General features: G+C 39.8%; 1 protein-coding gene across 2 annotated transcripts; it reads left to right on the forward strand.

Moving 5' to 3' along the window:
• Window positions 1-869: 869 nt before the first annotated feature.
• On the forward strand, window positions 870-22,087 carry pitx3 (paired-like homeodomain 3). 2 transcript variants are annotated; one of them, XM_044373870.1, is made up of 4 exons: window positions 870-1,106; window positions 9,658-9,775; window positions 14,491-14,696; window positions 20,594-22,087. In XM_044373870.1, exons 2-4 carry the CDS (start codon window positions 9,667-9,669, stop codon window positions 21,161-21,163), a joined length of 885 nt encoding a protein of 294 aa, XP_044229805.1. In that variant the 5' UTR covers window positions 870-1,106; window positions 9,658-9,666; the 3' UTR covers window positions 21,164-22,087. The 2 variants fall into 2 exon arrangements, with proteins under 2 accessions (XP_044229805.1, XP_044229806.1); XM_044373871.1 differs by lacking the exon at window positions 870-1,106 and adding an exon at window positions 4,495-4,802.
• Window positions 22,088-22,650: the final 563 nt, after the last annotated feature.

Raw genomic sequence — 22,650 nt, forward strand, 5'->3', positions numbered from 1 at the left:
GTACGGAAGCAGTAACATCTTGCAGCTTCCTTTCATCGGCCTCATTTAAGAGTTCATGTTAGCACGAACGAGAAGAAGAAGAAGAAGCTCTTCAGTACAGAGACTCCAGGGACCCAAAGGTCCCAATAGCTGGAATAGAGGTACAAATGGAAGGGAAATAGAGACCTGACAAAGCGATGGGTGATGCAGAGTCCCGCCTAATGCAGAAGGCGCTAGTGGGGTAACAGGACGAGCCAGCCTAGGCCTCTTCTCTAAGACCCTGGCTGACAAGGCCCTGGGCAAGAGATAGCCCACACCATCTTCTTTGTGAATGTCAAAATTGGTAATGAATATGCATTTATGTGCTAAAACATTGTGCCTGAATGTCAAAAAGTCTAAATTCATTTGAAGGAACTTTGGTTCTTACTTCTTCTCATGTTCTATTTTTGCTTAAAGTGAATTGTTTCCTGTTTCACTTCAGAGTTCAAGAAAATACAACATTACAGTAATGAAACAAAACAATAAAATGATGACCTATGAGCTACCATGTAGTGCAATCCTAACTGGCAACAGTGCAGGTAAATAAAAAGCTGCTCTGTGGAGGCTGCAGGGAGAAAGAGATGGAGAGAATGTTTGCAGACATAGAGCCAATGTGAGAGGGGTGGTGGTGGTGGTGGTGGGGGTGAGGGGGGGTGGGGGGTACAATGCGTGTGTGCCTCGTGTGTGCACGCGCGAGAGAGAGAGAGAAAGAGAGACAGAGAGAGAGCGAGAGAGAGAGAGAGAGAGAGAGAGAGAGAGAGTAGGGGGCCGTCCTTTCTACAGTGGACCTGTCACACACAATATTTAGCATGAAGTCAGCCCCCCACAGCCCTCCTCCCTCCTCCCTCCCTCCCTATACTCTGTGTGGGGATCAAGCCTCACTCCTCCACAGCCTTCATGTCTGACAGCACAGAGGGAAGACGAAGAAGAAGGAAACTGACTGGCTGACTGACGCTTTTCTGGCTTTTTGACGCACCGAGGAACTTTTTGTCCATGTCACCAGCAAACCTGAGGCCAGGACACCCATCAGCCTGCAGTAAAGCTCTTTGCCTTTTCCACGGATTAATTTAACCAGACCGGGATCTGATGTAAGTGCAAATAACCGCACTTTTACCCCCTCTCCTCTCTATCTTTTTTTTTTTTTTTTTTAAATCTCTTTTTGTCTTTGTGCGTCTGGAATCCATCCAGCGTTATTTTATTTGTGCGTAAAAGTTGACCACATCTAGTCGAGATGTAAAGTAGGGCTTTAATGAACTGTCTAGGGTTCATTTTGCAGTTTCCACAGCGCTAGCAGCGCTTGATACTTCAATGAAAGTTAAAGAATGAAGAATCGACTTTTTAGGACCTTAGATACAGGATGTCTCTAAACTCATAGAAAAGGCAAAATGTGAACAGTGGGAGTTTACTTTTCACTGTGTGTCTCCTGGTGACATGAGCAGATGATGGTGTTGATGAGAGCTGACACATCTGACTAAATATGTGACTTATTTAAAAATACATTTTACATCTTGCGCGCACACAAACATGATCACCGTGATTACAAATTGCTCAAAAATTATTTTTGAACTTTGAATCAAAGAGAAAAACGCGCTGTGTAATGATTCCAGGTCAATACGGCCTTGCTTGAATTATTATAATATAACGTTTCTGTGATTTGGTGACCATCAATGATCGATGTAGCTCTACAGCTCTGAATTCTCCGTCTGTGTGTGTGTGTGAGGCCTGTTGGAAGGTAGAGACAGTTTAGGAACCCTAAAAAGGATTTTTTTTTTTTCTCCGATAGTATTAAAGTGAATTTTCATGTTTTTCGCTGGACACGTTTTCTCCAAAATTGCAAGACTTCGCAGAGGCGGACGTTGTGAAAATATTTGGGAGGTCAAAAATATTTGGGGATGTGGAGGAAATTGATAGGTGGCAGGTGGCTGCCGGGCCACAGGAGACTGCAAAACAGAGCTGCGCCCCCCCCCCCCCCCCCCCCCCCCCCCCCCACCACCACCACCCCCAACACACACACACACACACACACACACACACACACACACACACAAACCACAAACACAAATACACACACACACACACACACACAACTTCAATCTAAATTATTTTCATATTATTTTCATTATTACAAACATTTTGCTGAGATCATTTCTTTTTTTTTTTTTTTTTTTTTAGCGTTTTAATATTTGAGCGTAAACGTTCCTTTTTGACCTTGAAAACAGTAGCCTGGTTGGACAAACAAACAAACAAAAACAACAACAAAAAACAAACAAACAAAACAAAACAACCAAACAAACAAAAACAGCAACGGAACAATAACGCGGTCCACTTAGTAGCGTTTGACCGGAGCTTTCAACTGCATGTCGGCTCTGTCTCGCAGATGGATTTTTTTTTTAGGTTTATATTAATGTCAAAGACATTTTCTCATTACACAGTTTCCGTTTTTAGAACGAGGGCAATACATCATTAAACCTGGAAAATAAATGATCAATAAAAACACAGTCAGTATGGAAAATAAAAAAAGAAAAGAGAGGCCTACAATGTTGTAACCTACAAGTGTCATTTAGCTTCGTTATTTTATAAGCCTACATAAAACATAAAAGGCCTCATTCATTTAGACTGCGGCTCATTTTACAGGAAAAAAAAATACATGTGACTTTTAAGGCCGCGAGGTTTATTTCCTCTTTTAAAGAAGAAGAAGCTCCGGCTTTGCTTTTCTGCTGCAGACCTCCTGTACGAACCTCTTTTGCATCTGTTCCCAGGTCAGGACATATGAAAATAAGATTTGTTTAAACGTAGTTCACGTTTGGCCTGAGGGTACAATGTAAATATTTCTTTTATTGGTGTGCAGCAGGCCGCGGCCTGCTGGACTGAGAGGTCACATCTGTAATAATGTCAAAATCTTTATTTCATTTTAAAATTATATACTGCATTTAAGTTTGTCATTAAAAATCAACTTTATTCCACTTCGCAGGTTGGAATTTCATTTAGCTTTGACTGAAATTGCTAATTGTGCAGAGTGAAATATGTATTTACATAAATTCAAAGCGGCAGTTACGATATTTTCTTTCTATAGGATTATTTTTAGTGACTTTCAAAATTATCAAGTAAAAGGCGAAAGAAAAACTTTAAAAATATTCACATTTTAAAAATATCATTACCTAAATATATGATATGCATCAGTTCATACAAATGGACGACTTCCATAATAAAGAGGCAGATTACCTGGAGCTCATCTCTCTCATTTCAATGATTTCCCATCAATTAAATAGCCTCGATTGTTTTACACTCATAGACTGAGTCAAACCAGTGAAATATATTTTTGATCGGCCATAATAAATTGTTGATGTGGAGGGGGCTCTGTGTTAATCACTGCTGTGGACTTGTGTTGGCTTGCACAGCCAATTATTTCCCCTCCCCTGTCTGTGCTCGGAGGCTGTGATTGTGCTGCAGGACTGCCTCGGCCTCGCTCGCTCGCTCAATCATATGCAAATGTCTGTTATAGGAGGGCAGAAATTAACATCTACAAACATTGGACTGAAATTCCATCTGCCGCCTCTTCGAGGAGGCCCTTAATAAGTTCTCAGACAGCAAAGTGACACACATCTTAATCAACTCTTAATCCCGGGAATTAATTCTCGACGCGTTTATGAATAATTCCCGGGCTAATGCCTGCAGTCCGTGGAAATGCAAGCAGTCTGCCGCGCGCACCGCCAGATGGACCCGGCAATCTCCCGAAAAATGAGAGGATTTTTTTACTTCCATTATTATTTTTATTATTATCACCAGATATATATTTTAATGAGATCAGTGTCACCGGGCGACTGTTTATGCAAAGCGCAGCAGCTTATGCAAACCGAATTCTCTCATCTTGCTGTTGATTTGCGTCCATTTCTGAACACGGGCCGAAGCCCCCCCAGCAATAAGAGTAAACACACACACTCCCATCCTGCCGATGTTATTTAAGCGTGAAGGCGGCGGAACAGCTTGTCAGGTGGATGTGGAAGTATAAGGTGGCTGCAGCAGTGCTATACACTCCTCCAGGAAATAGCCGGGGCCCCCTCTCTCTGATAGCCACTGTTGTAGATGAGGAGGAGGGTTTTTTTTTAAAGCTACACCGAATGAACTCAGGGTCGATTTCTTGAGTTTCCTTAACTTCACTTCACAGTTATGTCATGCTGGGATACACTAGCACACAGAGGGAAACAACATAAACACATCCAGCATTTAAACATTAGAGCGGCTCAGTGATCAATCTGACTGTCAGCTAATAGCTACTGTGCGCCTCAGCCTGCTTGTTAGCTCAGTGATAGCTTGTTGGCCATATTGAGTCCAGAGGGAGGGGAGAAGGGCTCTTGATTTCGGAAATATAATCATGTGGCGCCCCTGGTGTGTGTGTGTGTGTGTATGTGTAGCTGGGGTGGGGAGGGGGAGGAGTGGGGGTACTGACACCTTGTTCTGGACAAAATGACTGGCTTGCATCACCCGCACTCCCCTCGCTGCCAAGCCATCCGGCCTCTCAGCAGCACATTGACACCAGGCCGCCTGTCCATCCATCACTCTGCTGCGGCGGATATAGACCCCGGACTGGCTCACATTCATATTTCTGACCAAAATACTGGACCTTGCTGATACTAGACCTGGGCTCCGCACTCACAAAGGGGACAGCTGCTCTGTCAGGCAAGTACACTGACTTGAACACCAACAGCAAGCGGGACTCGTTTTGTGGAGTGTCTCTTTGATTTTTAAAATACAGAGAAACGACTCAAGACAAATCCACAGCAAAGGTAACACTGCTTTAACAAAGAGTGAAGGGTCAACTTCTTCTTTTTTTTTTTTAATTTCACAGAATAAAAGCTAACATAAAGTGCTTGTGTGTTCAACTAATCTCCTGTTGCGTCTTTTTGCTGCACATTTGTGCTGAGTTAGTGTTTTCATGGAAAGCCTCATCCAGACGGAAATAAAACTGTTTCACCTTTATTGAAAGGAGCCAAAAGAGAACTCAGAAGCATACGCGGCAGCAGCATGATGGCGGGCTATGTTTGCCAGACCAGTAATTTGCTGTAACATTTTTATCATGGCAGGTTATGATCACATGTGCTACAGCTCCATCAGCTCACTGAAATGTCAGATCAGATAACCTCAAAGATAAAATGAGACAAATGTAAGATCAGGTCTGTCAAACAAATCCGACACAGAAAAGCAAAGAAATGATTTTAAAATTTTAAAAATGAAGGTGTGATTATCTCAGCACAGACATTTTGAAATCCAAAAAAACAGACATAGATCAGCGTCATTTGTTGTTATTGAGTCATTCTGCCAAATAAACGGAAAAAAAGTGAAACCATATTTGTGCGGTTATGAACAAGGGAAAACTGAGCTTTCTGACCCGCAAGTCAACTTTAACCCACAAATCCATATCAGAGGCTCATTAATCCAAAGCCACAACACAGAGGCAGTGTGCTTACCAAGGTAATCTCTCTACTGGGAGACTTGACCTTATCCTCAGTCTCGCATCTTTTTTCCCAGGGATGCAGCGATAGCCTCCGGCTGACACCAGAATACCCATTTTCCTGTCTTCTAATCTTTTGTGAAATGCTCCGATCATTCTCACGGATGCGAAACAAAAAACAGATGCAAGTCTCTCTTTAAAGTCTCCGGCAAAATGTAAGCAGTGTTGTGGGAGTGACAAATATTAAAATGCATTAGGCAGCACTTTAAAAACGCCAGGGAGCTGTTTGTGAGGACAGGGAGCAAGACGGAGGAAGATAACAGATGTGTGTGTGTTTGATGGAAGAAAACGTTGCCTCACCTATCAGATGTCACAGATATTCAGTGGTAATAAGGTGCTAAACCTTTAATCAGAATATGCAGGTTGGCTTTAGTGCAGCATTATGTTTGCTTTGTCAAAGTGACTGACAATGTTAGGTGAGGGCCAGGAAGAGTTTAAAGGAAAACTCAGTGATGACATTGTTCACGTTTGTGTCTTTGTCTTGCCAAATTCAAATCATCATTAGTATTCGTGGAGGATTTTTTTTTACATGCTGAGCTGTCCAGTGGCAGTGAAAGCTGCAGCTCTTTGTGCAACTGTTTGACTTTTACAAAGCCAGTTGAAGTGGATGATACATTCAGAAGCTTCACTGCCAGTGTTCAGCTGCTTTGATTTGGTCTGAACTTGTAGATGCTTTTTTTTTTTTTTTTTTTTTTTTTTTTTTAGTTTTTGTTATTTCTACATGACTTTTACTTTCAGGACAGAAAAGATATATTTGCTTTAAAAAAGTCAGCCAAAATATCAAATATTTGAAGTATGACTGAATTCAACCTCAGCTGAAAGAAAAAAGTGCAAAGATCTCTGGCTGCTTATGATGTATATTTATAAAACACTCAACCATGAAGCACTCTGTCACTGATTTCTTCAAATGTAAGCAAAAGACACTGATCTATCAATCAAGAGTTTAGAGCAATACTAACCTCCAAATCATCTTTTGATGAACTTTCATCCCAAATCATTGTCTACCAGCTGTATATATCCTTTACAGGGCAGAGACAGCCAGGTCATATCTTAGTATTTTTTGTCTGGAAATGTGTGAGTTTGAACAACCTTGAAGAGGAGCTGATTCTGATATACTGTATTTTAAACTCTATATCTTCAAATATGATTGTTTTCAGACAAAATCTACCAGCTAAATGAAAATAGAATCGGCTTTGAAACAGCAATTTGGGAGATAAAATGTACTTGGAAAGTATCATTAGTTTAATGAGAGGTTTTTTGGTGGCTAGTCAAAAATGTCTTCGGGGAGGCACTGAGTGGGGTTTGAATTCATAACCTCAAGATTTCAAAAAAGTCCTTCCAACAGCTCTGATCCTCTGGATTTCACCATTTATTTAAAGCTTTTTTAAAAGTCGCAGATATGTTTTTATGACCACCGTTATATACCTCAACAAGAGATATTCTTATTTATTTTCATCCTAAATGATAGTATGACTGACTGAATCCATTAGATGAGGATAACAATACATCCCGTCGTTTCAGTGTGTTTTTGAAGAGTTTCAGAGAGAGTAGATGAGCTCTATAAGAGGACTGACTGATAGAGAGTAAAGAGCGCACACTGATGTTCAAAGAGCGCCGATGGAAATAATGTCATTTCAACAACTTCAAACGGTGACAGTGAGTCTGGTTCAAGAGTTCAGCCAAGTTGTACAATGCGTTGTTGGTGTGTGTGTGTGTGTGTGTGTGTGTGTGTGTGTGTGTGTGAGGGGGGGTTGTTTGACGCCATGCCACGCTATGAGCCCCGCCTCCACCGCGAGGCTTCAGATTTAACCCCAGCAGAAGTCACATGTGACTGGCACACAAAGGACTGGCATGGTGGCAAACACAGTGCAGGGAAACACACAGCGGGAAAGCTCACTGTCCATAACCACACACACACACACACACACACACACACACACACACACACACACACACACACACACACACACACAGACTGGCAACAGGGATGGTTAAACCCAGCTCAAACTCAGCGTTTGATTTATCACCTTTTTAAATCTTTGATGACATGCATTCATTGTAGTCTACAGCAGCCTGAAGTCTTCCTTCCTCTCAACCTTTAGACTTTACTCGCTGATGTACAAGACAAATAAAAAAAAGGAGGACAAACAATAAGAGCTGGCTATGTGAGGTGCGCCAGGCTTCACTTTACGCCCACTTTTATCCCTTTTCTCTCTATGTTTATAAGTGATTCCATCATTTGATAAAGTTGGCTACAGTAGGTGAAGAAATTGTAAATGTGACTTGACATCCCAGCTGCTTCTCTGACAGAAACTTCTGAATCAGGATGCATTTCTGATCGCGCTCATATAAGAGTCAAATACGCGGCAAAATATGAGGCTTTCTCCTCGACTTTATAGCCAGTGAGGATATAAATCATCTCTCAGCTTGGACGGGGTGTTTGTGGCCCCCTCGCATTTTCAAGGTGTTAACTGCTCTCGGATAAATAAACGATCAGCTATTTTTGGGGCTCCATTGAGCAACAGTTGTACCTCACCAGCTTGCCATTCGACTTGGAAATGTCACCGTGTATTTTACGGCAACAACTCTATTGCTCTCCCCTCATGATGCCCGAAATAGAGTCAATGCAGGGCAGGTCTCGTTATAACAGCTTATGTCAGGCTCCTATAAATGGATCAGGATTACAACCACAACCCAGGGTGAATGGAAAGATCGAAGAGGAAATAGAAACAGAAAATGACGCAAATAAACACAAACCCACATCAAATGCAACCCAATCGCCACACAATAAAACGTTGGTATTGTACGTTTCTGCCAACCACGGATACGTTGAATCTCTGCGTTTCCATGTTGGTCGTATTTGAAGGTTTTCGCGTGTCATTTAACACCGTATTAAATGGCTATTATCAGTCGGATAATTAAGTTTTATGATGTGACAACGCTGTTAAGGTCTGGTTATGTTTAGGCACAATAACCTCTTGGTGAGGGTTTGGGAAAGATCATGGTTTGGGTTCAAATACCCGGTTATGTCGCCAGAAAAACGGCTTGCAAATGTCCCGACGTCTCGCTGAAAAACACCCGGTTTTGTTCGGTTGAAACTGGAAGCGGCCAGTGGACCACCTGCTTTTTCCAACTTTCTTCCATCGAAGTTTCTAGCCAACCACCCCCCCCCCCCCAACCACCCCTCCCTCTCCTAATAAGAAAGTCAGCTCATATAGATGTCATCTGACGCACGTCACTTTCCCCATGCTACGTAGTGTAGAAATGTTGATATGATACGTATTATTGAAATGTTGATCTCCGGGGCGAGGTTGCTGCTACAATGACGTCAGGTGGTCTTCAAGCGAAAATGTTTCTTTTTTTTAAAAAAAAAAAAAAAAAGGCCTTTGTAAGAATTAATCTAGCAAATTTATTTATAAGAAATGAGTTATTATGCCTCCGTAATAATGTTAATTAAACCAAAAATAATTACAAATTCAAGTTTGTCCCCCACATCCCCAGTGAACGTGGCACCCTCGGGTGCTCCTGTCACAGTGCGTAAAGGAAAATATCACATGTGTTGTGTTAAAAATGATGAACGTAAGCTACTTTTTTTTATAGGTCATTACCGAACCAGCACGGAAACTGCTCTGCAATAAAAATCATGCGGAACACAGGGATCGAGAATTACAACATCACATAAAATGATCCTCAGAAATATTATAAGAGTATTTATAAACGAATAAATCACCATTATCAACCAGTGAAATATTATAGGAAACATTAAAAACAGGGTGATCTGTGTAAACTCACCACAGATAAGCTTTATAGGCTGTTATATTTATATTATTATTAGCATAAGAATATTGTAGGAGTGATAGGAAAAATAGGGATATTATAGGAATATTATGGTGATACTAGAGGATAATTATGGAATCTGTACAATTCAACTTGCTCATTTAGGACGCCAAGGCCCGTCAGAGCTTCAGAGTTTCGACATATGATTATTAAAGCAGTCATGAAGTTGTTGCTGTTGTGTCTGCGGTGTTGTTTAACGGTGGGAGGTCTGAAGCTGACATGTGTCTGTGTGTGTGTGTGTGTGTGTGTGTGTGTGTGTGTGTGTGTGTGTGTGTGTGTCTGTCTGTCTGCAGAGCCTGGTTATGGATTTTAACCTCCTGACGGACAGTGAAGCCCGCAGCCCGGCGCTGTCGCTCTCCGACTCCGGGACCCCGCAGCACGACCAGGGATGTAAAGGCCAGGATAACAGCGGTCAGTCCCGCACCAACACTGTGTGCACTGCGCCTCACATTACCCGTCTGGACTGATGTCTGGAAGTCTTGTTTATTATTTGGATGTTACATTTTTGCCCGCTGCATGAAGTCAAACCAAAACTAAAAATGAAAATGAAAGAAAAATACTGAAAAAATGAGAGGCCTATGGAAATAATACCTGGATTCAAAGGCTCAGACATATCATGCAAATGACACGAAACATATTAGTAATAATAATATTCAGAACCAGACAATTATTATTATTATTATTATTATTATTATTATTATTATTATTATTATTATTATTATTATTATTATTATTATTATTATTATTATTATTATTATTACCGGGTGAAGCATGTGTATTTCTGTAAAACATCCTCATAAATTATGGATGCATTCTGGCTCCACAATAAACAGATTGCAATTATTTTAAGCTGCATGCTTCATCCTACATTCGTTCACTGAGTTCAATCCAACGATTACTTTTCTTTTTTTTTTATTATTATCTCGAGCACAGTTTAACCACAGCCAATTAATAAAAAGAAAATACGCCATTAATCATGCAGCCTTTGGCTTGTAAGCGGCTTTGAGAGGAATTAGACGCATCCCGACATCCATCAGTCAGCAGAGACTCTGATCCTGAAATCAAAGCCTCTGTAATTGGAGGGTTATTTGTGTCAGTTTCTCTGATGCTGTCTTTAACAGAGCAGCCTCCTCCAGCTCCGGCTCAGGTGATGGGTTGTAATGATATATAGCCTCGGCCTAATTCATTTTATTTTGAATATGAAAATGAATCGCGAAAGGCTATTTCTCCTGAGAGCATCACACTCCCAGTGCGGCGGCTTGATTTAATTCTGCGCAGTTTAAATTTCACTAGCTACGATGATTTATTAAATCAACTATATTTTTTTATTCCTCAAATCTTTGAAAACACCTTTGAATCCCCATTTAGACTTTCATGTTGGGTAACATGATCCACAGGAAGTGTCACAAGTAAACGTCAAAAAAAGTTATTAAAAAAGTCAGAGACCTTGTTTTTGTTTCTGGTCAAAATCTCCTGAGAGTGGTGAAGAGTGCACTGGGTAAACTCACGACCGCATTTGTAAAAATCCTGTTTTACAAAACAGCTCTGCTCTTGATTAGCTGTCCCCCTACTCTTTCACATTAACTTGCAATGATGATAAACTGTATGTGAGTCAAACCTGAGAATGTCACAATAGAAAATGCCAGCAAATAGTCACATCCTGGCGTCATTCTAAGAAGGCCAGCATGACGTTCCTTTAGAATCATATGATTTTAGTAAAGCTGAGTGGAACAGTAAGAAGGGAGGACTGGTCCTGAATGATCCATGATTGGATCTTTTTTTAGGGGGAGGAGGAGAGATTTGCACAAACACATTTCTTACAATCTATTGTTGAACTTTGTTCTCCTTTATGATGAATACAAAATACAACATTAAATCTGGACTTGGTTATACTAAAGTATGTCTGCCACACCTTTCCACACTGACGCCCATACCACAGGCACGGAAAAGTGTACTATCTCACACCCACTACTGAATGACCTGAAGCTTTCTCTCTGAAAACAACACGCAGCTACTGCAAAAAACTGACTTCCATTTCACTCTTGAGAGCAAGTTTAAGAATGTTAAAGGGATGCATGAGGAGTTGTCTATTCTGAACATATTTTGGTTAACCCAAAATGAAGTCATTTATTTTTGGGAACATATTCAGAATTTTGCTGTTCTTCCAGATGTTGAAAAGAGATTTGGCTCAAAGCCTCTTGTAGTTGTTTTCCAGATGAAACCCCTCTGAGAAGCTGACCTGGAACGGCTCTGTCTTGTCGGCACATTATCAGTCAGATTGCTCCTATTGATGGTCAGCGCGTCGCTCTAAAAAGGGCTGCCCTTTCCTCTGTATTGTGTTATAGACTTTGGCCTTAAGTGACAGCTTACCCAGTGTCAGTTTACTGCCAGATAACAGCCTCGGCCTGGCCCTTATTGGTTTTGCCGGTGGCCCTGCGGAGCCTCTTTTTAAACCCTGCTGATCATTTCGAACTGCTCCCAGAGAGCTAAGCCCTCACCAAACAGAGCCCAACCTGCCCCAGTCACAAAAGCCTGATCCGCAGGATTAGCTGGCCAACTAATTTCACTTCTTTCTGTGAGGTCCTCAAATTGCGGGAGTCAGATCTGGCAGAGAGGAGCCCTGGCAGACATAACATGGATGTGTGGTCCTTTAAACTCGCTGCGCTGGGGGCCAAATGCAATCACTCACTGCTTCTGCACATCTTTGAATGTAATGCAGTGTTTGGAATCATTCTCTCTCTTGGCTCTGTCACAGCCATGCTTGTCATTTTCCAGCCTGTGGGATGGAGGGATTTCAGATGATGTTTGATCTGACAATATTATCCAGTGATTCAGCAGGGATTGGATAGTGCAGATGCAATCCAGAGTGAAAGGTGTCAGAATAATGTGCTGTTTCACACATATACAATTTGTTAGTGTTTCAAGTGTTGATAGTTTTTTGCTTCTCTGTGGAGAATTCCAAGTAGACTCTCAGAGCAGGGTTCAAATGGTGAAAGAGCTCTGCTTTAATGTGTTTCCTATGTCACTTTTAGTTTGTGTATGTGTGTGTAACAGACATAATAAACATGAAGGAACTTTATTAGTGCATGTTGCATTAAATACTTTGACTGTATATACTGACTGGGAACACATTCATTTAAAGGTCCCCTAGTATCCCTGTAGTTTCCTAGAAAGGAAGTGATATAAAATTCTTAGAAAGGTTCATGTAAAAGTATATATACCCAACTTGTAATTACAGGTCAAACTTTGTACAAGTCTAATGAATTTATTCCAATTCATTTCTAACCTGCCCGACAGTCCTTAAAATTGTCAATAATTCATGAATATTTATTATAGGAAAAATGATTATACACTGAGGTTAAATAGATCTTTTGGAAGTTCTTGCAAATTTCCTCAATAACTACATATAAACTCCATCCAGCTTTATGTGTTCTATTTTCTATGCAGGAGTGAAAAGCAACTTAGTGCATTTACTCAAAAGTACAATTTTAATACTTAACTTGAGTATTTCCATTTGATGCTACTTTATTCTTATTTGTTCTTACAAATTCAAAAAATGTAATGTACACATACCAAATGTACAGTCTCAGAACACTGTTGCCGTTTTATCTGTAATTAACACCAAATTACATAGTTCCAAGAAACTTGGTGGGACCTGTACAATAAAACATGACTGTACTTTAACAACACATGCGATAAATACACAAAGTGTAATTTATGTCGAAGTTTCTGGGTTCACTGTGCGACAGTTAGTTTGTAGTAATTTAATTAATGCCAAATCTGCTTGTAAATACTGACTGCACTACTAAAGAACATTATATAACTTAAATGATCATTATAGCTGCATTATTTTTTAATCTTAAGGCCGATCTTGTTTGAGTTAAAATACAGTTTTGAGGCCTGTATTATTTCAGTTTCCATCCCGTTGAACTGTTCCCTGGTGAACAAATTTAACAGTATCAGACATACTGCCTCCAAATGACACCGATCAGCCCCTCAATCCACTCCTCACTTTACTTCTGCTTCTGTTGCAGATACGGGACTTAACATGGCAGAGAGCTCACGTTAGACTTAAGTTTTGTTCCTTCTGCCATGGCATCCCATGGCTGAATATGACATATAGATGTGTGTATCTACAGTATATTGTATGTAAGCATGTGCGCTTGTGTGTAACAGTTTAGGTGTGGATACAGGAAAGGGCATGAATGTGTGTGACCGTATATATTTGTTTTGTGTATTTGTATATTTTTCTTGAGACATGAACATGTGCCGATTGTGAAAACTAATTTCACTCCTTGGACAATAAATATTCTATCAGTCAGTCTACATGGGTGCTCACATGGTGCGTTCTACTGAATAAATTTGTGCCTTATCAGGTCATATATACATATATACACAATGCACTGAGTGGAATAAACAGGTGGGTCCACTGGGGCCCACAGCTCATGGACCCTGTAATGGCTTAATCCAGCCCTGAGTGTAGTGCAAGATGATGAATCGCCAAACAATGTCAGCACACGTCATGGCACACATGCTTGTCTTGTAACAACAAATTTTTAAAATATTACTAAATATATCAAAACTATAATAACCTCTTCTTCATGTTCATGTTTTTGCAATATTTCACTCTTTTAGTTTATTTGACATTAAAAGAAAGAAAATCAAAACACAAATTGAAATGTGTGCAATACGCTCTTACACGTATTCAGTGATTCATCTTTTAAATATGAATATTTCACATTTGATATTTATATATATTTGGAGGACAGTCATTATTCTCAGACCGCTGTGTGAAATATCCCAGCTCATTCTCCTCATTTCTCACCACACAAACACTGAATTCAAATAGTGGAATTATTCAATTCTGTTATTTTCAAATTACATAGTGCTACATTTACTGGAATTCACAACTGTGCTATGATTAATATTCCTTATTCAAGCCTAATATCAATTTTATATGAGGATTTTTTTCTACTATTTTTAAGGTCAAAGAATGAACTTTCACACTCTACTATTTGTGTTCAATGATTTAATTCTCTTCGTTACTGTCTCTCCTCAACTATCTTTCCCATTTTGGCTGCATCTCCCACTGTCCTTATGACTTTTTTTATTCTGCGTGCTTGCAGACACAGAGAAATCCCACCAGAACCAGCTGGATGAGTCCAGTGCTGACGACGGCTCGCTGAAGAAGAAGCAGCGGCGGCAGAGGACTCACTTCACCAGCCAGCAGCTCCAGGAGCTGGAGGCCACCTTCCAGAGGAACCGCTACCCCGACATGAGCACCAGAGAGGAGATCGCTGTGTGGACCAACCTCACTGAGGCACGGGTCAGGGTAGGTACACACACATGATCACTGTCCCTCTGAACAAGCACCAGATAATTACAACAGCAGATTTCAGTGACAAGGTCTTTCTGTCTTGTTGTGGGTCTACTATATTAGTGAAGTTAAGTATTTGGCTAGAAGAACTACAGGATAACGGATCTGAAAAAGATGGAAATGGGTTGATTTGTGTGTCAGTCATTGCCATGACATTTAGATGTTCATGATTCCTAGATGTTGATTCTGGATTATGTTTTTGACACCCTGATCTTCGCTGTAGCACCACTATCATTTTCCACTTTTAGCCACTAAATTTCAAAAACGATGTGCAGAGACGTATTCTTTACTTTACTTTTTTCCACTTTACACAAAAGACATCTCATCTGCTGAGCACCTTCAAGCTTCTAAAGGAACACTCATTCATTCCAAGAGATAGAAAGACTTTTGATTTTAATGAATTTCAATCATCTTGGGGCCTTAACTTGACATTTTTAGGGTGTTCAAATTTTATAATTTTATTTTAAGCCCCTCTATTCAGCATGTATAAGCAGTGTATTAACTGTTACTAAATAGTTTATGCTAACATGCTATAATGTAGTTGTTAGCAGATATAAGTGCTTATTAATTAACAATTATAACTCCTCATGTGGAGGCTGCTGTATTAACAGATAATGAATGACAATACAGTAAAATACAGTTGTAATTATATAAAATATGTCTTCATAGGAGAAGTTATAATTGATGAAAAATACTGCACATTAATAAACACTCACATGTCCTTATATCTGCTCATAACTACATTATAATGTGTTATAAACCCTTTATTAAAAGTTTATATACTGCTTATAAATGCTAAATAGGAGGAAATTAAAGTACAGTTACTGATAAACCTCTATGAAAGTCAAAATTATCAGTATGCTTTTAGTTCTACTGAATACTTTTTTCTTTTTTCTGTTATTACCTTACAAATTATGAAGAAAATATAATCAAACGAGAATCAGAATTTTATTCTGTCTCTGAACCTTTAACTCTCTGAAACTCATGATGTTACCACTCTGTTAAATTTCGCAGTGACCATGTACTACACATTTTTTTAAAATATGCCATTATCATCCCCATTTACTGGCAATGCTAAATACTAGTCCAACTCTAATTATTTTTACTTTAAAAAAAATCAGATTATTTGTTATATGTTATCTATTTTTAATTTTTTTTACATGAAGTTTACAGTAACCATTCCCTTGTGAGAAATGCAGTGAATAGTGAAGTGTGAAGTGAAGGAAAATTGGTGAGACATTTTGGGTATAGGCCTCAGTCAGATTCCAGTTTATTTCATGGACTTCATAAGATGTTTTATTTCTTTCCACCAAAGCTTCAGTTCACACACTAAACCTAAATGTCAAAGGTGCAGCAGACTGTGGCCACACCCGATGGTTTGGTCATTGCAGCTATATGGAGCAGGAGGACACACATTCTGATGGTTGACAATACAATTGCTGGCCTGCATGACAAGTAATGGATCAAATTAATGTTGGCCGGATGAAAGGTCACATAGCACGCACTCCCGGTTGTTATTTTGAAAGGACAACAGACCACACATTGTCTCGTTTCTAATGTCTATCAGTGGCCCTTCTAACCCCTGCATGCAGGCAGATTCCTGCATGCCCAAAATACTTCACCTGTCAGCTTGATTCATGTGATTTGTCAGAGAGCTGTTGTTAGTCATCAAAGTTGCAGCCTGACGGAACATATTGATAACACTCAATTGAGGGTGTAACGACAGAGGGTGTCATGTGCTGTACAGGCTGTAAAGCCCTTTGAGGAAAATTTGTGACTTCAGGGCATATAAATATAATTGACTTTACTTGACTAATGCTCACCATATTTTCATTAATATCATGTAATGAGACATTCCCGGGTATGCCACAAAAACAGCTCATACGCCGCATGTGTTTTGGTCTACAGCTGTCGTGCTTGTGGCTCTGTGAGCCTGGACTAAGGCCCAGCCGTGCTTTGAGCTAAGTGCTAACGTCATAAAGCTAATATACTCACAATTCAGATGTTAACATTGTGATGTTTAGCGGGTAATTTCCAGAGCAGTTACCATTTTAGTTTAGTGTACTAGCATTCTAACATTTGCTAATTAGCACTAAGCACAGAGCACAGCTGAGGCTCATGGGAATGTCATTAGTTTTACCAGTATTTGGTCATAAATCAAAATATTGGACTAAGTTGAAATTTTGATCTGATGATGGCGCTAGATAAAAGGTGTTAGATCACCAAAGTACAAATTTCATGGCAATCCATTCAGGGGCTGTTGAGACATTTCAATTTGATCCAAAAAATGTTAATTCTCATGGAACACTAGAGGAAGTCATGGAATCACCAAAGTCGGTAGAATACATCATGTGGGAACTATAATGTCAGCATCAAATTTGGTGCCACTTCATGGATGTTGAGTCATTTTCACTGGATAATTTGACCTACTAATGGTGCTGGCTAAAAATTCATGGGATAAACCCATCAGTAGGATTCATCCTCTGGGGACCATGAATGTCTGTACAAAATTTCGTGGCAATCCTTTGAACAGTTGTTGAGATATTAGAGTCTGGACCAAAGTGATGGACTGCAGCTGTCTTTTTTTAGCTGTAAATAACATTGTTTAATGCAAACATTTTCCACGTAATTATTCCTACAACATCTGCACATACAAAAGACTATGTGTAGTGGAAAGATGTCACTCGTATTCTTTAACCCAGAGTGGATAAATTAACTTAACACTACCTGTCCAGAAGTGAACAGCAATCGGACAAAGTTAGCAACTAGCTGGTGAACATAGTCAAGTATTTAGCAGGTAAAGAGTCAAATGTTTTTCTCTGAGCCCAAAACTGAACTAAAAGGAGACTGAATATGGACTTACATTCATCAGGTGGTTAGAAACATGACTCCCAAAGAATGTAGCTCCATGTTTGCAGAATGTGTAAACAGGCAATTGATTGCTAACATTTTGCTAGCAACTGTAGAGGGTGATAATATGTCACATATTGTGTTAGCCAAAAAATGAATAAAATGCAGATTTAAGCCACTGGGCAACAAGTCAATTGTGTCCTCATCACCCTTAACATTTGCTACTCAATTCTAAAGGTCACACTATTTCCTGCAATGGCACTGGATGGTGAGATTGGACATTATTCCTACAGAGACAGGACTGATGAGTCATGATCTTTCAATCCAACATGATGACGATAAAGATGATGCGTAAGATATAGCCTTGCGCTGAACTCACCAAGAATCCTTAGAAGAACCCTTTTGGACATGAATACTATTCCATGGAATTTCTCCAGAAGGGATTAATACCACTAGGGATTGCTTGATTTATGTCAAATAGAGTATTTTGATCTCCAGAGTATTCATCTTTTTCAGTCTTTTGACTATTTCCGAGAAGTATAAATGTGTCTGCTGATGAGCCACTGAATAACCTTGACATTCAGCCTCTTCCACAAACCTTCAAACAGCATTGCCTCCGAGTCACTGTAAAGATTGGGTAGCTTCTGTCCTCCGGCGTGGGGTTTCCCCTGTTGTCACTGAGTGGGATGGAAAACTCAGAGTCATGCACTTTATACTCATATTAATGGTCAACAGCATTCTGTTACTATAATAACAGAGGATTGGATGATACACAACATGTATGCCAAGCGAGCAGAGAGACGGCTGAGTATCAACACACGAAGGGCCTGTAAAAGTTTTACAAGGATTAAAGAGATAAAACATTTGATACCAAATTATTTTAATGTAACACCAATACAAGAGTGTTAACAGATGACCAGGAGGGCTCTGTCAGATACTGTAATTGTACTTTTTAACTGCTGATGAGGGCTTTTGTCTTAATTCAGAACAAAAGTTTGTCCAGAACTTAACACTGGGAGGAACTTGGCACACTTTTCATTTCTAAAAACCCTCAATTTAGATTTTCCACTAAAGCTTTAATCCAATTCATATCCTCCAAATATAGGACCATAAAATGACAAATGTGAAGATTGCCCTTCCCTGACATTTCTTTCATTGGGATCTCACTATTCAAATAAGTCAATGATTAGTTTTAATAAGCCTTGCCTAATATGACTGTTTGATGATACACTTCAACTTACTTTCTGGGATTATTATGTCTTTCAAAAATTCTGGATACATATGCACCCAATATTACTGGAAGTATTTGAAAGAGGTTAGGATACTCTCACTGGATGTGTTTTAGAATTAGACTTTATTGACTCTTTTTGATAGTTAAAGGGAAAGTCATTTGAAAATAACTTTTTCAGTCTCTCTATTTTTTCTTTGTGTGTAAAAATAACATTGTTGAATTCATAAATTGTGAGAATATATCATGCCTTCAAATTGAGAAGTGGGAAAGTATCACCCGAAGCCAAACCAAACATCATAAACGGCTGTTTGTAGGTCAGAGTTTCACTTGCCTCTCACTGCCATTTGTGAGGTTCATTTGACCTTTCTACCCATGTGTTCCACACATGTTTTTATAATTTTAAATTATTTTCAATTAATTTTCCCAAAATTCAATTAACACTTCCCAACAACTTTTCATGGTGTATCTATGACTCTCCAACTGCAAACGAACTCATTCTATCTTAACAGATGCACTGCTAGTCCATCATTACAAATACATACAATTGCACAGATGAGGATGCTACTTTTAAAACTTTATGTTAAGGAGTTACATTTGAGTCTTAAATTTGTAGTCATGGCCATCATTCCTGTTTTATTCACCAAGTCAGTCGCTGAGACCTGGGTGTGTAGAAACATTGCTACAACCAGGGCCGTAGCCAGACACCTGTCAATAAACAGTTGTATGTCTAAGAGTTTCCCTGTATGATGGTCTAAAGGCTGGTTTCTGAGAGTTTTTCTGCTCCACCATGAAATTCTGGAGGAGAAAACTGTTAATTTTTTGTATTTATTTTGTTTCTCAACCTTTGTCCTAAATATATATATAAATATAATGGTGACTACATCTGCAAAAGGGACTGAGTATATAATATATGTATATATATATATATATATATATATATATATATATATAGAGTCACCATTTAACAATTTTCTCCTCCAGAATATAATAATTTAAAATAATTTAATTTAATAATAATAACATATTAGTCTTATAAAAAATCCCACCAAGTGTAACTTTAAATTATAAAATGTAAACTACACTTCTGGTCCTCAAAATTCCCTTTCTGTTTCAGCTTTCACCTATTGTACTTGCCTAGCTTTGTGCACACAGTTTTGGTGCAATTGAGGGTTTGTAACGACATTTTTGTTATGCTGACTTTTGAATTGGTTTAGTTAGTCTGACTGTTGGCTTGTTTCGTCTGATTGCTTAGGTGTAGTGATGTTGACGTGTTCCCTTAGTAATTAAGATCTGATTTGTAGTAAAGAGGACTTTTCCTTCAAATTCAAATAAAGATCACATATAAAATTAAATATTTTTGCTTTAAATTCTTAAACGTGACTCAATGAAAAATGTAAAGGCCTCGAAAGCCCATTTTCTCCGTCAGCTCATTTTATGTGCAATGGGTTCATACATGAACACAAAATAACATGCTGAAGTTAGAAGTTGGTTTGAATTGGGTGGGGCTCAGCTGGAAAAAGGTGATGTCACTTACTTTTAATCAAACCACACCCACAGAGTTTTTGAATGTTGGACCCTGAATAAATAATAACTGATGTTTTTTTTGTTTTTTTCTAAAAAATATTTTGACTGTTTGCTTATTGTCATGAACATGTAACGTTTTCAAGAGTTGGAACCCTTTTTTCAGGGACTTTAAGGGGAACATAAAGGTTCAAAGAGACTTCAACATTTAGACTGTACACTCAAATTTTTCTCCTTTTGCCTCCTATAGGTATGGTTCAAGAACCGGCGTGCTAAGTGGAGGAAGCGGGAGAGGAACCAGCAGGCAGAGTTGTGCAAAAATGGCTTTGGTGCCCAGTTCAATGGACTCATGCAACCCTACGATGACATGTACACGGGCTACTCCTACAACAACTGGGCCACCAAGAGCCTAGCAAGCAGCCCGCTCTCCGCCAAGAGTTTCCCATTCTTTAACTCAATGAATGTAAGCCCCCTGTCATCCCAGCCCATGTTCTCCCCCCCCAGCTCCATCCCCTCCATGAACATGGCCTCTAGCATGGTACCCTCGGCGGTGGCAGGGGTTCCCGCCACAGGGCTCAACAACCTGGGCAACCTCAACAACCTAAACAGCCCCACGGCGCTCAACTCGGTAGCGGTGACGGCGGCCACTTGCCCTTATGCCACCACAGCCAGCCCCTACATGTACAGAGACACCTGCAACTCCAGCCTGGCCAGCCTGCGGCTCAAGGCCAAGCAGCACACCAACTTCGCTTATCCAGCTGTGCAGAACCCCGTGTCCAACCTGAGCCCCTGCCAGTATGCCGTGGACCGGCCGGTATGAAGAAGAAGATTCAATGACAACCCCTGGTCCAACCGACCAGCTGTAAGTCCACTATTGCCCCACTTCACATCTCTTCAGTTCCATCTCTAAGCTGCCAGATGTGCTGCAGACTGGCAATCTTGTTTTGATGGTACACAATGAGAATAATCTTCAACACTGACACAACAAATAGACATGCCCAGATGGACCACCGTGCTTCAAAGGAATTCTCTCCAGTATGTGAGACTTTGTCGCTCAACTGACCAACTGCTTCAAAGGATTTCTAAAGATTATTATTCATTATCATTTTTTTCCTTCTTTTGAACTGCATGATTAGAGTAAATGTAGAAACCAAGGGTAAATGAAACATGGATGCTTCAACTGGACTGGTGGTCAACATCTTGGCCCAAAAACGTCAAATGCTATCTTCGCTACTGTCGCAGGAAAAGGGACCTGTGGTTGCAATGTGGGAGAAATGGAGGATGTATATAATGGACTTTTTTCTGTTTTGTATGTGACAAAAAATATATGAAAACGTAGTACTTTAAAGATGAGAAAAGCATGTTCTTCAAAAACAAAGGCCCTAGGTTGATGTGCTATGAGCTCATCCTTTAGGAACTTTAAACTTTGTTGTTAATTCCTCTCCCCTTGGAAGGTCAAAGTTCAGTTTAGACGGGCAAGAGGAGGGCAGTACTGGAAAGTGAAAATGACACAACAACAACAGTTTACTCAAACTATACCAGAATATCAGCAACCTTTTTCAAGAAAAACTCTAAAAAGCCATTGAGTATATAGATTTGTGTGGTGTTATACAAAGGGAGTCCATGACTGTAAAAATATATGTAAGAGTGCAGTTGTTATAACAAAAAACAAGCTTTTTTTCCTGGTGTAGCCTGCTTTGTCTCATTAAAGAACCAATTAAAGGATCCGTTTTTATGAACTACACATAGACTAACAGTACATGTCCTTCCATATCTCTAATCTATAGCCCATGACATTAGTTGGTGCGTCACAGGTCAAAACATGATGTTCTCACAACAATGAGCGCAATGCCATGGAAACCCTGTCTCACTTCCATGGCAACACTTACGCAATGGTGAAAGAGAGTAGTAGGCTGGAGAGAGAGAGGCGGGGAGATATAGATGTTCCCGATGCCTGCTCACTGATATGTTTGACCTACACTCCGAGTGGTAACCACAGGCTATCCAGTAACACAGCAGGAATTCACAGAGGCCCGGGCTGAAGCAGTGCCAGGATTACATAAGGGCCTCAAGGAGCGAGGTGTCCCAGTGGAGCCACAAACGAGGGGTTAGCAGCCCATCAATCCCCATCAGCCCCTGCAACTGTTTATTGCTCTGACATTTCCACTGTTGTTGTTGTTGTCCCTTTACACTCATTTCTAGGTAAATTCTACACTCACATTTATAACCACATACACATGACCACTCAACACTAACTACTACTACTACCCCACAAATTCTACTACAGTTATGACAGAAACTACAGCT

This window comes from Thunnus albacares, chromosome 14 (assembly GCF_914725855.1).
Source record: "Thunnus albacares chromosome 14, fThuAlb1.1, whole genome shotgun sequence".
NCBI lineage: Eukaryota > Metazoa > Chordata > Actinopteri > Scombriformes > Scombridae > Thunnus > Thunnus albacares.

Coding starts and splice junctions, on each gene's coding strand:
- pitx3 (XM_044373870.1), top strand. CDS start 9,667: ATGGATTTTAACCTCCTGACGGACAGTGAAGCCCGCAGCCCGGCGCTG. Junction 9,776..14,490: donor TAAAGGCCAGGATAACAGCG/GTCAGTCCCGCA, acceptor GCGTGCTTGCAG/ACACAGAGAAATCCCACCAG. Junction 14,697..20,593: donor TCACTGAGGCACGGGTCAGG/GTAGGTACACAC, acceptor TGCCTCCTATAG/GTATGGTTCAAGAACCGGCG.